Genomic DNA, 16241 nt, shown 5'->3' with positions numbered 1-16241 from the left:
CGTGTGCAATGAACGCTCTCAGCTGTTTAGGTAGGCTTCGTTTTTTAAAATACACAGAGTATCACATCAAATTTTAAAAAGTTTTAAGTCTGTAGCTGCTCCCGGCGTATGCCTGCGGAGTCCTGGGCAAGTCTGCTTTCGGCGGTCGGTATGGCGCTTAAATAGGCTGCCTATGGGGGCGTGGCCTGGAAGGTGGGCGTGGCCAGATTTCTCGCCGGAATGGCGTCAAGGAATCGTTGCAGCCGGCGTGTGCAATGAACGCTCTCAGCTGTTTAGGTAGGCTTCGTTTTTTAAAATACACAGAGTATCACATCAAATTTTAAAAAGTTTTAGGTCTGTAGCTGCTCCCGGCGTATGCCTGCGGAGTCCTGGGCAAGTCTGCACCTGGGCATATCCTGGACGAGATCAGACAACCTAGGCACAATCGCTTTTCAAACTGTGTTTATGGATCATGTCAGTGGCGAAACAGGAGCAGGTAATGTAGTCCAGAAAGGAAGGCACGTTGGTGATGAGTACAGTAAGGAGGAAGCTAGGATTAGAATCTAGGAAACTAGAGACAATATTAGAGTGATGGCCGGATGCATATATAAAGGTAAGGGTGGGTTAAGTAGTGACGTTACCATCTTGGGATGGTGTTGCCTTTACTTCTTTGATGAGGAAGTGTTGGACCTGTAAGCCTTAGAGTGGTATTACCCCAAAACCTTTTGCCTTACTGGTTTTGGACTAAGTCGTTTTTGTTGGCCTAAGGACAATGCACGCTTTACCACTGCTAACCAGTGCTAAAATGCTTGTGTTCTCTCCTTTAAACCTGGTGAAATTGGCTTACACCCAACTGACAAATTACATTTGCTGGTAAGTCCCTAGTAAAGTTGTCGTACATTTACCCTGGGACTGTAAATTAAATGCTACTGCTGAGCATACAGCACTGATCGTGCCACCCACTGAAGTAGCCCTTTAAACATGCCTCAGACTTGCCACTGCAGCCTGTGTGTGCAGTTTTAAACTGCCGTTTCAACCTGGCAAAATAAACCTTTTGCTAGGCCTAAACCTTCCTTTATGATACATACAAGCCACCCCTAGGGTATGCCCTAAACAGCCCAATAGGCAAGGTGCAATGTATTTAAAAAGTTCGACACATACTTTTAACTTTTACATGTGTTGGTAGTGAAAAACTCTTAAATTTGTTTTTCACTAGTACAAGACCTGCCTCTCTCTTAGGATAACATTGGTTACTATATTACATTTAATAAATGAAATTAACTAGGAACAGGTTGGAATATCTGCAGCCTGTATCCTGGGTCACATGACTAGGTGTAGCTGGCAGTTGGTCTTTGTGTATTACTCCCAGAAGTGATATAAAGGGGGAATAGGTGTAGGCATAATGGGCCATCTCTGACTTGATAGGGAGTTGGAGCTGTCACCTACCACACTTGCACATCACAAAGACTCTGCCTCAGCACACTCACAAAGGACTTCACACTCGCCTTTTGTGCTCCCAGACAAGCTGGGGCCAGGAGGGAGTCAGGAAATTCGAGAAACCTCTGTACGTGATGGACTCTAGAAGCATCTCCCACTTCACAGTGGGCACCCGGTATAAGTAATTGACCTTCTGATCCCAACTCCCCAGATCACCTCTAGACCTGTGCAAGACTCAGAAGAAGGACTGTTGAGCTGCTCTGCTGCAAGAAGGACTGCTACTCTGCTGCCCTGCTACCCGAAGACTGAAACTGCACCTTGAACCCAGAATCCTCAGAGTGACTCCAATGGCTAGTTGGTTGGTCCACCTGATCAGAGCCTCAGGGTCAGAAAAGGCTCCAATCACATTTAACCATGCACCTGGACTCTGCCTGAGTCACAACCCCCTAAGTGGTCCTGTACCCTTGGAAGTGGGCATGAAGGTACTCTACCAGCTCAGCAGTGGTCCCCAAAAAGAACATACGCAGTGCGTCGCATCTCTGCATCAGAAACCGCCGCTACGAGACCCATTGCTGATGCAGGACCCTGCTTTGCAGCCCCACAGCTCCTTAGAACTGCCGCTACGTGACGCATCCAGACACAGGACTTTGCATCACAAGCCTCCATCAAAATATTCCGACGACGATGACACACAACCCTGCATAGCAAGCCCTGCTGATGACTTCATCAACCTTTTCCATGCACATGCATCTCAACTCCGGACTCTACAACCCGACTCTCAGCCCACAAGGTACGGTCCAGCAGACTAATATTGGACTCTGTAGCCGGCCCACACTCCACTGCTGTCAACCTGAACTTGTGACATTGTCCCGGTCCAGCGCGACCAGATAACCATAGTTGGCACTTTGTGCTTTTAAGCACTATTTTCACCTAAACTATTGGAATTGCACTGATTTGATTTGTGCTGTGTTGGTGTCAAATAATTTATTACATTCTACTCTATTTCTCTACATTGGTGTTGGATTTTTCTTGCGTTAAGAACAGTTTAATTCGGGGTTTGCTTGTGTGTCGCCCTGGAGAGAATTGTGGTTTCTGCTGGAGTATGGAATCACCTCCTTCAACCAGTAACCCAGAATATCACAGGAAGCATATTTTTAAAGAGCCAACAATATCTTTCTAGGGCATTTCAGAAGGTTTTTAGACCATCCAGATGCATGTTCCCCTCCTTCTCTAGTTCCTTTTCTTCTTGGACCTCTTGAACCCCCATATAGTAGATGTACCACACAACAACATCTTAAAATACTAATATATATATGGATCTCTTTGAGGAACAATAATGAAGAGGCTTTGGTTGTCATTGTCCTTGTTAACAGTAAAGCTGTTCTCACTTTAGTAAACGTTGAGATGGAGGGTTTCAGAGCGGAGGTTTTAGTCAAGATGGAGCTCTGGTCATTGAGACTGTCAAAGTCGGCAACTTCTGTCAACAATATGGAGATGGTCTTCTTCATCAAGACTGTTGAATGATCATTGATAAGATAACCATCAATGGATTAGTCACTGTCATAGATCACATTGAAGAGCTCATCATTTACAACAGGGATTTTTGTGTAAAAAAGCTTGAAGCTGGCCTAGAAATCAAAGGATGCCTCAATAACATTGAGAAAATGCTGCTACTAAAGAGGCCCCCAAGGCAGAGGAGGCAAAGGGCCCAGGCGCCTACAAACTTGCAAAATCAGATGTAAGGGGAGACTTTTGAGGATGCGCTTTCTTAAGAACTGCCATGTTCATTGCGGTTACCCTTCTTCCGATTCTGAAGGTGTGGAACTACAGACGCCTGGGCTTCTGCAACCACAGGTCCTCCAAGTGCAGAAGGGAACACACCCAGTCTCAGCATAAGGTGCAGCATCACAGCCACTCAGACCCCTCACATGGTGTGGAAAGTGTGTTCACTAGAAATGTCTCAGCTTCTGAATCTGGTGTGGGACAGCAAACTTTATTTTTTGATACAGATGAGTTGCAAACAAGGAAAGTTCCATACTGGTGGGAGCAGAAAGCTTCATTTTCTGTGCTGCTTTCTCTGGTGAATCCCGAACACAGGCACTTTCATTAAAATGAAGTCTTCTGGCTCTAGATTTCAGAGTCCTCACAGTTAAAGCCCATAAATGACAAATGACAGTGTGCATAAGGATGCTCTGAAAATACAATCTGTCGTCTGCATTTTTTGCAGCGTTTAAAGAGGCCTAATTATAATTCTTCAGCATTGCCAAGGCATTATGTCAGCTTACAGGAGCAGTAATTCAGAGTGCAGCTGTTTTGTTAGTAAAAGAAAGTTCCCACACTCTTTGCAAAATCTCTTCCTTCTATGAAGGCGCTGATGTGATCATATTTCTTCAGGCCCTGGATGAGACATGCTGCAGCGTGTGTAGGATGCCCTTAAGGAGTGTCACTGTGGAGTCTGGAATGTCAAGCTGCAAGACATCATTACCCCATACATATGCAAGAGTACAAAGGCTTGAAGAGAACTTCTGAAGACTCTTTCTGGAAGAAATTATTTCACTTTATTTAAAAGAGAGAGCTAGTATCAGGCGGTCTTTTATTTTTTTTACTTCAATGTTCATGGCACTGAGCTAGGGTTGTACAGTTTCTTGTTTGCTGTTCCTGGCAAATTAGGAATTACATCGTGACTGATTTGGTCATTGGTTTTTTCATTAAATTCAGAGTTTTCATAACATCTAAAATAATTTTGATAAGGTAAATTGAGTGGAACTGACTCACTCGTTGTGGTTAAATAACCTAACTTGGCTGCCACGGGAAAAAGGCTTTTCCTCTCATTGTGTGAGAGATGAAATAAACAATTTATGAGATGGGGTACAAAAGAGAGTTGATCTACTATGGTAACAATGAACTGAGGTTTTCCAGTCTTAATTGTGGGAATATTTCAAAGCATTTCAAGCCGTGAAATATTCAAAACTGGAGAACCAGGGTATGCACATGAACATAGGTCACACTTTCTAAGGTGTCACATACCACACCCGTGCCGGTATTGTGTGCGCGTGCCAGCCAGCATGTAGCAGACTACTGATCTATGCATGTTAGGACTTCCCCTTCCGTTTTTTACATGTTACAGTGTCAAGAACTGTCATTGTATGCATGTTAAGGTGTCATTCTAGAGAGGGTAATTTCAAGACACACACAGATAAGTACAATCAAAGGTTTCATATACAACAGTTGAGTGCATGGTAAAGTTTACCACGCAAAGTTGGGTACATATTATGATTTCATACATAATACTTGTGCAAATGTGTAGGACCACCATGAGTAAAAATGCTAAGAAATCATAAACACCAGTGGTGCACATGTTACCAAATGACATGCATTCTTACCTGGGTAGTGGCAGTGATAGAAAGAACAAAGGTAGGAACTGTGGAACAGCTGAGATTGAGAAGACGACCCTACATGAGATGTCAAAAAAGAGAGAGAACATTATAAACAAGCAGGACAGGTGGAAGTAGATGAGAACGTTCTGATTTATAATCATCTATTCGGTCAAGGGGAAACTGGCCCAGCTTAAATTACTGCAGATCAGCAAACAGTATTGCTTTTGTAGTCAGAGTGGCTTGTCCATGGAGGTGTGTGGGGAACAGTACTGTGCGGCCAGGAATACAAGGGTATTGATAGCCTGGTCTGCTCATTCACAGCTGAAACGGACAACAGAGGTGCAAGAAGGGCACTGTACAAAAACATAGTGGGCATGCAAGAGTGGGCACCTTTCATTTCGTCCCAAACGTACGTCTTGTGGTCAAAACAAGCACTGGCAAAAGGAAAGGTTTTTCACGACAAGAGGTCTCTAATGCCTGTTAAGTCCAGCCCTCAGGTCCATACTTCCTCATCTCTTTCAAGTGTTGTTAATGAAAAAAGGAGATGGATCCAGGCTAGCGAGAGCCCAAAGCAGCCATTGCTGCCGCACTCATAACTGCCTGTGCCACACTCTATATGTCTTGTTACTGCTGTCACGGTTTGTCCCCTGCAACCAGGGCCTCTCAGAACCAGGACTCTCCGCTACTGCTTTGACTTGATCCCTATCAATGCTAGGCATGGTTAAAGATGGAGAGAGTAGCTACCCCTCTCCTGAACCGTATTAAGGCCTGCACCACAAGGCTGCTTGCTACTAGGGCCTGTAGCCCGCTCCTTACATCACATGCTGCTGCTGCATCAGAGGACACTATGGAATGGGAAAGCATTGCAAGCCAGGGAGTTGCTAAGCAATGGTCATAGCTGCCACCGAGTAAGTAACTGAGGAAGAGGGCAGCAGCAGACAGCCTGATTGTCTGGATGCATGTGTGAATGAGTGTGCTTATTGAGAGCCCTTGTGAGAATGAGACTCTGAGTGTGTAAGTGAGTGTGTTTGTGCTTGTTTTTGAGGTGGTAAAATGGTGGATCAATGGTGAACCTGACACGGGCTCGATGTCATAATGTGTCCATCTGGCTACCCTCTGCGTAACACTGGCCTTTCCTTGATATACTGTGGGCATTCTTAACTACCTTTAAGATATCCCAGGCATACCTGAGATACTGTGGGCATTCCCTTTATCTTTTCAACCAGGTTTGTTCAAACATCCTGCCAACAGGTTAGGCGCTCTCCAAAAGAATTATGGGCCAGATGTACGACCCACCAATTTGGGAGTCACAAATTGCGTCGCATTTGCGACTCGCAAATTGGGATGCACAACAGTATCTGAGACACTATTTGCAATTCCCAATGGGGTTGCAAATTGCATGTCTCATGCATTCCAATGAGGCTGACGCAATTTGCGACCCCTTTGGGAATGGCTGGCACTCCCAGGGATGGTGGCCTGCTGAGGTCAGCAGACCACCATGTCTGGGACTGCTTTTAAATAAAGTAGTTTCTATTTTCTTTTTTTTTTAAATGCAGCCTGTTTTCCTTAAAAGAAATCGAGATGCATTTAAAAAAAAAAATGGAACTTTTCAGTTTCATTTTGTTAAGGGCAGGCAGTGGTCCCTGGGACCACTGCCTGCCCTTAAAAAATATTTTGAGAGCCACTCACAAAGGGAAAGGGATCTCCTGGGGACCCCTTCCCGTTTGAGAGTAGTTTACCACCCTTCTGTGAAGGGTGGTAAACTGCAACTATTTTGCGAGCCGCAATTAAACTGCAACCGTTTTGCAAGCCGCAATTGCCGTCGCAAAACAGTCATACATAGCTTCAGGAGTTGCTATTACGAAGGGACGTCCTTGGAATGCCCCTTCCTAATAGCAAGGATTAGTACATGGGCCAAACGTTTTTTGCGGTCGTAAACGGGTCTAAAACCCATTTGCGCCCACAAAAATGTTAGTACATCTGGCCCTATGACACAAACCGAGACCCAGCAGTTAATATAACAGCCTTCCATAGTGTATAACATTTATCTAGTTCACACACTGCGTTACTGGCGTGATTTATGCTGCAAACGCCCCAAAAACAGGGTGTATTTCAGATGCGAAATTATTACCTTTAGATCAGCGGTTAAATCCAAAGAATAAGGTGGTGTTATTGGAGGACCTTGTCAACAGTCAATCATGTAAGGTTCAAGAGGAATAGCAACACAGGACTTACCTCTGCAAGAAGAATAACTCGTTTACCATCCGGCCAGATGACATGATCCACCTGTGAACGTACGCGCTCCCAGGTCAGCTCTGGAGTGCGCAGGCTGGTCTAAAAGGCAGAATGAAGCGCCTTACAACACAACTCGCACTATTACGGTCTACACAGCCTGAAACAACAGTCTACTTTAAACAGAGGAAGAGTCAGAGACAATTAGTGTCACAGATTTTATAAAAGTGCCTAACAAGGTAAAACAATCAGTGTCTAGCATTGAGAAATGAACTACCATACTCACTGGTGATAACATAGCAGGTAGAAGGTAGCTTTGTTCTAATGGGCCTGAACCACACTGATCAGTGTAGCCAGATGAACAGCTTTGTGGCTTGGATTTGAGCAAGTTATATTTGTTGGCCAATGCTCCGCTGCACATGGTTTTTACCACTGGATGAGCTGATGGACTGCTGCAGTCCTAAGGCTTCAAATGATGTGAAGTATGAAGAGATACCTAGATCTTAGATGGCACTACAGTGATCTATGGTGATACTTAGATTATACTGAACCACTAATGAATGACCACACCTGCTTGATTTGAAGTAAAGCATGGTAAAATCTGTGTTAGGTGATGGTCAGCTCTGTTCTCGGAGGGGCATTAGCATTCTGAGGGTCTTGTCTGCTATACACCGTATAATGATTTAAATAAGTGGGAAAGTTCAGAAAATCAGTCTATGAAATGAGTTAGAGAGGTGGATTGAAAGCGATGCAGAAACCATGTTTAGCTCACCACATCAATCTCTGTGTTGGAATGCCCCATATTACATACAATGCATCCGTTCTTCATTCGGTCCAGCTGCTCCCGGGTCACCACATTTTTATTTCCTACAAAGGCAGATAAAATATAGTTGGGAAGTGAAATCTGTGAAATGCAAACGCCTTGATCACTACAGTGAGATGTGTGCAATCATCCAGCTCACTCTAGGAAGAGTAGGCCACATGTATTGCTCATATGGGGTAGCATCATGCACTCATTTTTGCTCGCTATGGAGTGATGAATGCACAGAGCCTGCTCACCAAGGTGAGCTTCTTGTAAACGTGTTGCTCACCTTGAGTGGACTAAGGGCCATATGTAGGTAATACGTGTTCCGAGATTCTCAAATTGTGTTTTTTAGGGAATTGCAATTAGAGAATCTCAAAATACAATGTAGGTAGGATTAGCAAAATATTTTGCGAATCCCACCTATTCCTTATTTGCGAATCGCAAATTGAGATTCACAAATAAGGAATACCTTCCCATTCATTCCAATGGGCTAGAAGGCCCACAGGAATGAATGGGAAGACATTCTCAATTTGCGATTCTCAATTAGAGAATCGCAAATTGAGAATGCAATTTCAAGGTTGCAAGGGTGTCAATAGGACACCCTTTTGCACCCCTGAAATAAACATGCGTGCACATGTGGCGCACATACATGCGCCAAGGGCATGTATGTGCGCCACATGGCACTTTGAAAAATGCAAAAAAGTGAATTTTTCAAAGAAATTGCAAATTACCACCAACCTGAAGTTGGTGGTAATTTGCGATTCCTTAAGCCAAAATCGCACAACTTGGATGCTTCCTACATTGCATTTAAGGAATCGCAATTTGGGATTCCTTAAATGCATTCGCAAAATAAGGAATCACAAATTTTGCAATTCCTTATTTTGCGTGTGGGTTTTCGTGTGCTACATAGCACACTGCCCAAATTGCGATTACAAACGCTGAAATTCTGCGAATTTCTGCATTTGCGATTGCAAATGGGCTACCTACATATGGCCACAAGTGGATTCTGCCATCAGTCCTACCACACAGCATGCTTTATCATTGCAACGCCATTCGTTTGCTACAGGGTAATGCTATATAAGAATAGATCAGAAAATGCTTCCCATTTTGATGGTGGTAAAACGGGGTGTGAACAATGAGACAGGATAATATTGTGGGGATTGTAACACTTGGCTTGAAATAATAAAGAAAATTCTTATATGCCATACTATTAGCCTAAAGCAATGCTTGTTCATGTCTTAGAACAAAGCAGTGTATCAACTATGGCAAAGGAATTTCCTATTATGGTGATTTTATGTTCTTAGTCCTGTCTCTCCCATGCTCCTGAATGGGAGAGGTCTTGTGGCTCAGAAAGGACCAGAAAAAACTTCCAACTTATTCCTCACTTTTTGATTATTCCTTCCAGACTTTAGACTGATCTGGAAAACTCTTTCCCCAGCAAAGACTCTCCAGTTTCACCAGGTGGCGCCACAAAGATCCAGCCATGTCTCCACCTCCAGATGTGGCATCTTCAGAGTACAGTAAGTGACAACCGGCGTGCTGGTGTCAGGTTTTGCGAATCTTTCCTCAGCCCATCAGGGTGTGTGCAGAGGAACGGAGAGAACCTCAACAGCAACATATGCAGCACATTACATGTTTGCATTACTTGGGATCTCAATAATAACAGCGGTATCTTATTGGGTGGAGGTAGAACAGTGAGGAATCTGCTGGAACAGTATGTATCCCCCAGAAATATTGTTATTGAAGGTAAGGAGTGTTTGCTCTGCCACTGTAGTGGATGGCAAAATTGATGTTGCAGTCCACTAGTGACATTTAACTTGTACTGCCCTGCCAAATATAGAACACATTAGGGGTTAAAGTAAACACTACTGACTCGCAGCTCAGGCACTAAGTGATGGGTACTTTTCTTGAGCTGTGTTACATCACTTCCTTGTTAACTGGCACTCTTCAATCCCACATCCAAGCAAGCGTCTGCTTTTGGATTCATTTATAAGGAAAGTACAGGAATATGTACTCATCAGAAGGAAACTAGACCAAATACTACTGGCCATAGAAATGTCCAGAGCCTCATTGAAGACGAAATTCAATGGCATCACACCAGATGTCAACATTTTCAGAGATTATCATCTCAAGCTGGCGGACAGAGTGCCACAGAATGTAGAAGACACTCTTAACCTACAGCCACAATCATCAGATTGCCACCTGCAATTATTGGAAATCATGGAAAGAGTGTTTCTCTTGTAGGGCAGGGCAGAGGATGAAGAGGCGGGCTCAAGGCGTAACAATACTGGGCGATTGGCATGCCTCAGGGGGCAAAGGGGACTGGTGTTGTAGGTGTTATTAAGACCTGATGTTAAGTGTTCACCCCTTTTCACTACCTGCCCTTCGTTTTTTCCACTGAGAGAGCGTATCAAGTCCCTGACCGCCACCCACCCCCAGCACCCTGCAATGTATGCCAAGATCCTCTACTTCAAGGACAGAAATGCCATACTATGGACTGGTCATCGGAAAGGCACTCTTGAATAAGATAATCCTCAAATTGTGTTATTTCTGGATTTTTACACTGGCAGTCCAACTCTTTCAAAGAGTAAAACGATAAATCCGCAAGTTGGGTATCCAATATTTGCTCTTGTTCCCAGCCAAACTTAAGACCATAATGGGGAAGAAAACATTTTCACAGACTCGAAGTATGGTGCTCAAATGTTAAATGCTCTGATAGGCTGAAATTCTCTCCTGCACTGACAGATATTGATCCCCCCCTGACAACACGCCGTAGTCTTCGGCCAAGGCCATTGCGCCAACCGACCATCTCGCACGCCGTATTCCTCGGCAAAGAGGCCATCACACCCCTCCAACCACGCGCCCTCAGCTCATTCTTGTAATTACGAGTACAGCATCATGCTCCCCGAGTGGATATCCTGACCTCCGACCAGCTCGCACGCAGTATTCCTCGGCTAAGAGGCCATCGCGCCCCTCCTACTGCGCGCCCTCAGCTCATTCTTAAATTACGAGTGCAGTATTTTAAGGCACCTATATTCAGGCATGCTTATTTAATGTCCTGAAGATGTTATACACATTCTTTGCATGGATCGAAACGTCGTCGACACCCTAAAAATGCCTCATACATACACTATGTTGTTACCATTTATTATGTAGAGACGTTCCTTACGATTTGTTTACCTTAATTTACGAATTATTTCTTGAGAACAAACCGTGAGCTTGGACTGAGCCTTCCCTAAATGTGAACCTCTGTCCTGCTGGACATGCTTAACCAATACAGCACTTATTGGGTCTGTATTTATTCATTCTCTCACTCCTACTTTCCCCTAGGGACCACTGTTGTGCATAATAACTGATATGCTGAAATAGCATTCTTTTGATGTCACCATCATGAATCTGCACTCTTATGTTAGTCTATGAGAAGATTACCTATATAAACCATACATTTTGGGCTTAAGCCAGAACTCTGAGATGACCCTCTGATACTACTTACTAGGGAAGCTGTCCGATGTCTTGCTGATTTTACTCTTCAGCTGAGATTCTGAATATTTTTTATTCTGTCTATTATTCTGTATTCACTTCTTATTGACAGTCTTTATGGCAATGGTTTTATGTGGCTGTACCTTGTTGAATTTTTGTAATAAATCATTCCAAATTTTCAAATGTTGCCCTAGAACTCACTTTTTGTGTCAGTCCTTCATTAAAAAACTGTATTTTTGACACATTGTTTTAGACCTTATCTTGGGAAACATTGGATCATAAAATTGAACTTTAAAACCACTCCTGACACACTCACCCGTGGGCATATTGGTGAGATGTATTTTATAGTTTAAAATGTTAGGGTCCCTATGCCCACACGGCATCTTAACACATACCCATTCCCCCCTGTAGTTCCTGCTGAATTACACTATTTCTGAAATGATGCGTATGGTGCTATATATTTACAGCTGCACCATGTCAGTTTCCCCCCCAGTTTTGCCTTTGGTTCCTCCTCAACTCACATATCCAATCACACTTTACCTGTACAGGTGATTACAACATCCACTTGTCGGATGACTTCATTCAGTTTCACCACGCGGAACCCATCCATGCTGGAAAGAGAAGAAAACCAAAGTCAAAACAAAAAGAAACACATAATAAAGATGGAAGTGCCACACAGGGATACGCAAGAGATATCCATCAAGGAAATTGTAGTTATGCACAGGTAAAAGCATGATGTGAATAATAGTGATTTATTCAGACATCAACGCGATGATAGTCCTCACAGTCCAGCAGCTGATACCAACTCACAGCCCAGAACACCACGCACAAGGTAAAGCACAGAGTGTAGAAGCATTCCATGGAAACCTTCTAGTACTAGTTAAAGATACTATAGAACTGAACCTCAATAACATTGAATCAACAGCTAGTAACTGGGAACCTGGAGGAATAATATCTATATAGAGAGACAAGACCCTGGATGGAGGAGCTGGAGGGAAAACAAACACAAACTAGGCAGGCGAATCACTGAAAGAAATCACAGACTACCACCAAGGTAAAATGAGGTCATCAGAGTTCAATGCCTGGAATACAGGGGATAAAGAGTACCAAGTGCCTGTGGCTAGCTGTCCCCTATGGCCATTAGGAGTGAGTTTACTCTCTTAATGCATAAACGACAAGCCTCCCAATTCTTCACAACTCCAGCATTATACAGGAACTGATGAAACTCCCAGGAGACCTTGAGCCACAAGCCATGGCGCCCTCATCTCCCCGCTGAGTTGTCCCCTTTACATATACTTTTAATTAGAAAGCTTAGTTCTGAAATTCCTTCACCTGCTCAACACAGGCCCATCTTTTCCTATTAGTACTTTCACCTGACCTGCTCCTTCTTCTTCAGATATTGGTCGTGTCCACCATTAAATAAATTAAATCAACATTAAAACAATTACTCATGGAGTCTATAGGCCCCCTACTCCTGCTATATTACAGCTCATTAGTTCAAATGCCTAAATGACTACTGTTCTACAGGAAACTCGCAAGTCTCTCCAGCCACAAAGTACTAAAGTCTCTTCCCCCTGGATTTCATGTGCCCCTCTCTACAGATAACTCATGATCGGTCATCTGTATCTAATTGTATTACTCCTGCTCACAGTAAGGAAAATGTACATACCTGTATTCTTAGTTTGCCATTATGGAAAACTAATTTGAAGTCAAACAGTGAGGCACTCATATATAAAATGGGAAACAACCTTTACAACGCAGTCATTACAGCGCTCTACACTTACAACGCAGTCATTACATCGTACTATCCCTTACAACGCATGCCACTACAACGCAGGCCTTACAACGCATACCATTACAATGCATAGTACCCCTACACTATCCAACACTTACCCTACTGTTGCATCCCCTGGAGTTAGAATAGTAATTTTTACCCCTATACTATCCAATACTTACCTTAAATGCAATATAATAGTATGTGTTGTAATGGTATGCATTGTAAAGGTAGTATGTGATGTAATGAAATGCGTTGTAAAGGTAGTTTTTAGGTCTCCGCTAGCGAAAGGCTGCGCTTGCGCAGTCTCGCTCTGAGACTTTATGTCTTAGAGAGTGGGGCTTGAACCCGCCCCTCTTCTCCATTGGCTGGCTTCCTAAACGGAGGCCAGCCATTGGAGAAGAGGGGCGTCACTCCGTTCAAGCCCGGATTCGGGGGGGGGGGTAGCTTCTTTTTGTTTTCTTTCTCTCCTCTTCCCATTGGCTGGAATTTTACATTCCAGCCAATGGGAAGAGGAGAGAAAGAAAACCACGCCCCCAATCCCAAAAATGACGGTGGTTGCTCTGAGGCATTTCTTCTTCGCCTCGGAGAAACATGGTCGTGTTCATGGCGTGGTCGTGTTCAAGTACAGGAAGGAGGACTGACGCCCAGCACCCCTCACCCCCCACAGGCGCGCCCACTGAAAAGCAGTGTGCTTTGTGGGGGACTTCATGCACTTCGATCGCTGAACTAAACATATCTTTAAGAATACGTATGCCGCTTCCACTAAACAAAATATTTAACAATATCCCCTAAACATTATTCTCAACAAAAACAAACCGGGAGAACTTTTAAACTGGTGGCAAATGGAACCGGTGTCTGCCAGACCGCCTACCCTCTAAGCGTAGAAAGAATACAATGAACGAACAAGTCAACGGAAACGTACCAAAATAACACAATGAATTTTCCTGCGCGCACAGCGCTATATGTGAGCAGGAAATCAAAAAAGACACACTGCGGACAAAATAAAGCATATTCCCTGAAATCAAATTACCAAAACTAGGATTTCTACCAACATAAAGCATTCTACTTACAAGACCGGCGCACCTGCCATGGACAGTTCGCTACCCAGGAAAAATAGATGTTTTTATGCACGGCCGGCTCATGATTTATAGAGGCTCAATGGCATTTACACTGTTATTGATGTACGCAAACCGTCAGTAACCGTACGTGACAAGTATTCTGATTTTTATTTAGCTCGGACACTGGCCGCCGAGAGAGGGACCTCCCGCCGCATCCTCCCGCCGCCTCTCGCCGCCTCTCGCAGAGTTTTAAAAATGGCTGCTTAGGAGCTGGCGGAGCTTCCAGCGCAGGCTGTAACAGCCTCCCCTTGCTCTGGAGAGCGGATCCCGGTCCCCTGCCTGCCGCCGCAGCGTCCTCTGCTCCTCCCGGGACCCAGGCGCCGGGAGCGGAGGTTGCATGGAAAGGAGCGAGGGGATGAATTCTACGTGTAACGGGACTTCCAGGCCGTTATCAGTGGAGGGTCAGCATCACCTCCCCGGGCCGTTATCCATGTGCACCCAGCATCTTCTCTAGGAGACGTAACCTGCACCAAAGCCCCACACCACCTGGGAGTAGATTGGACTATATCCGGGGACACCCAGCTTCACCCAGTACCTGCATACTGGGATAATGGGTCTGTTTTTCGCTCTGGACAGCCAGCGTCTGCCAAGGTACGAATCTATGGGCTTTAAGCATCACTTCCAGAGCCATTATCAGGACTGTCTGTGTGTGTGTGTGGGGGCTCTGTGTGTGTGGGGGGGGGCTCTGTGTGTGTGTGCGGCTCTGTCTGTGTGTGTGTGTGGCTCTGTCTGTGTGTTCGTGTGGCTCTGTGTGTGTGTTGGGCTCTGTGTGTGTGTTGGGCTCTGTGTGTGTGTTGGGCTGTGTGTGTGTTGGGCTCTGTGTGTGTGTTGGGCTCTGTGTGTGTGGCTCTGTGTGGGTAGCTTTTTTTGTAGGTGGGTCTGTGTGAGGGTGGCTCTGTGTGTATAGGTGGGTCTGTGTGAGGGTGGCTCTGTGTGTGTGTATGTGGCTCTGTGTGGGTGGCTCTGTGTGTGTGTGGGTGGCTCTATGTGAATGACTCTGTGTGGTTGGCTTTGTGTGTGTGGCTCTGTGTGTGGGTGCAAATGCAATAGGTCTCGCATTTGCGAGAGAACAAGCTATTGGCGTTGTAAATGACAATGCCATTTATTTATGTTTTAAAAACAAAAACATAAATAAAAATAATGTCATGAGCAATGCCAATAGCTCTAACTTCAACAATGCCGAGACCATTGCAATGTAAATGCTTGTTTAATATGCGATGTAGTGTCATGCGATGTAATGAAATGCGTTGTAGTGGATGTTGCGATGTAAAAACGGCTTTGTAAATGTATGCGTTGTAACGTCATACATTCATATAAAATCTCCAGGAGTTGCCCACCAATCCCAAATCATCCATTAAAGGAATTGCAAAATGATTCGAGATTCTAAGTAATGCGGTAAAACCAGGGTTGGATTTGGATTAAAAATCGGCCCGGGTACGCTAAAAAAAAGTGGCCCACATTTGCATATTGCTTTTCCGCAAACCACTGCTTCAGCAAAAAATTTTTTTTTAAAAAGGGGGGGTTTAAAAATAATGCACGGATTAGTTTTCAGTGGTGAAACACCTGAAAACAAGTGAGGCCACTTCTGCTCAGGCCCCTTGCCCCGCTCAACATGCATACATTAATGGGCCGGCCACCGAGAGAAAGGGAGTGACACCTCTGTCCAGTGATAAAAGGGAGGTAATGGACAGGGCTGGTTTTAGAGCAGTGCGACTGGTGCAGCCTCACTGGGCGCTGACCTGTGGAGAGGCGCCCCCTAAGGGGGGCACTGTGCTTAACAATATCCTTTGATTGGCGAGACAAGGGGCACTTTTGCAAGTGGGAGTGAGAGAATCCAAGGAGGTGGTCATGGGATGTGGGGGCGCCAAAAGTGATTGTCGCACTGGGCGCCACCGGTGCTAAAGCCAGCCCTGGTAATGAACGCCCATCTGCTTCCAGAAAGGCCACTCAGGCACCCACTGGGCCGCTGGCGGCATTGAACAATACAGAAACAGAACAAATCAGCCCCCCAGGCTGCTCAAAAAAGCAGCCCATAG

At 44.7% G+C, this 16241-nt stretch overlaps 1 protein-coding gene across 1 annotated transcript in view; it reads right to left on the bottom strand.

Moving 5' to 3' along the window:
• Positions 1-16241, bottom strand: part of AHCYL1 (adenosylhomocysteinase like 1) — a 319577-nt gene that overhangs the window by 63264 nt on the left and 240072 nt on the right. Inside the window, exons 11-14 of the mRNA XM_078644788.1 lie at positions 11851-11921; positions 7798-7892; positions 7029-7127; positions 4800-4868 (exon numbers count right to left, since the gene is read on the bottom strand). Of these exons, the coding sequence (XP_078500914.1) occupies positions 4800-4868; positions 7029-7127; positions 7798-7892; positions 11851-11921 (334 nt within the window). The remainder of the gene's footprint in view (positions 1-4799; positions 4869-7028; positions 7128-7797; positions 7893-11850; positions 11922-16241) is intronic.

This window comes from Lissotriton helveticus, chromosome 5_1 (genome assembly GCF_964261635.1).
Source record: "Lissotriton helveticus chromosome 5_1, aLisHel1.1, whole genome shotgun sequence".
Classification (NCBI taxonomy): Eukaryota; Metazoa; Chordata; class Amphibia; order Caudata; family Salamandridae; genus Lissotriton; species Lissotriton helveticus.
The sequence above is the reverse complement of the archived record's forward strand: the minus strand, read 5'-3'. Positions and strand labels throughout refer to the sequence as shown.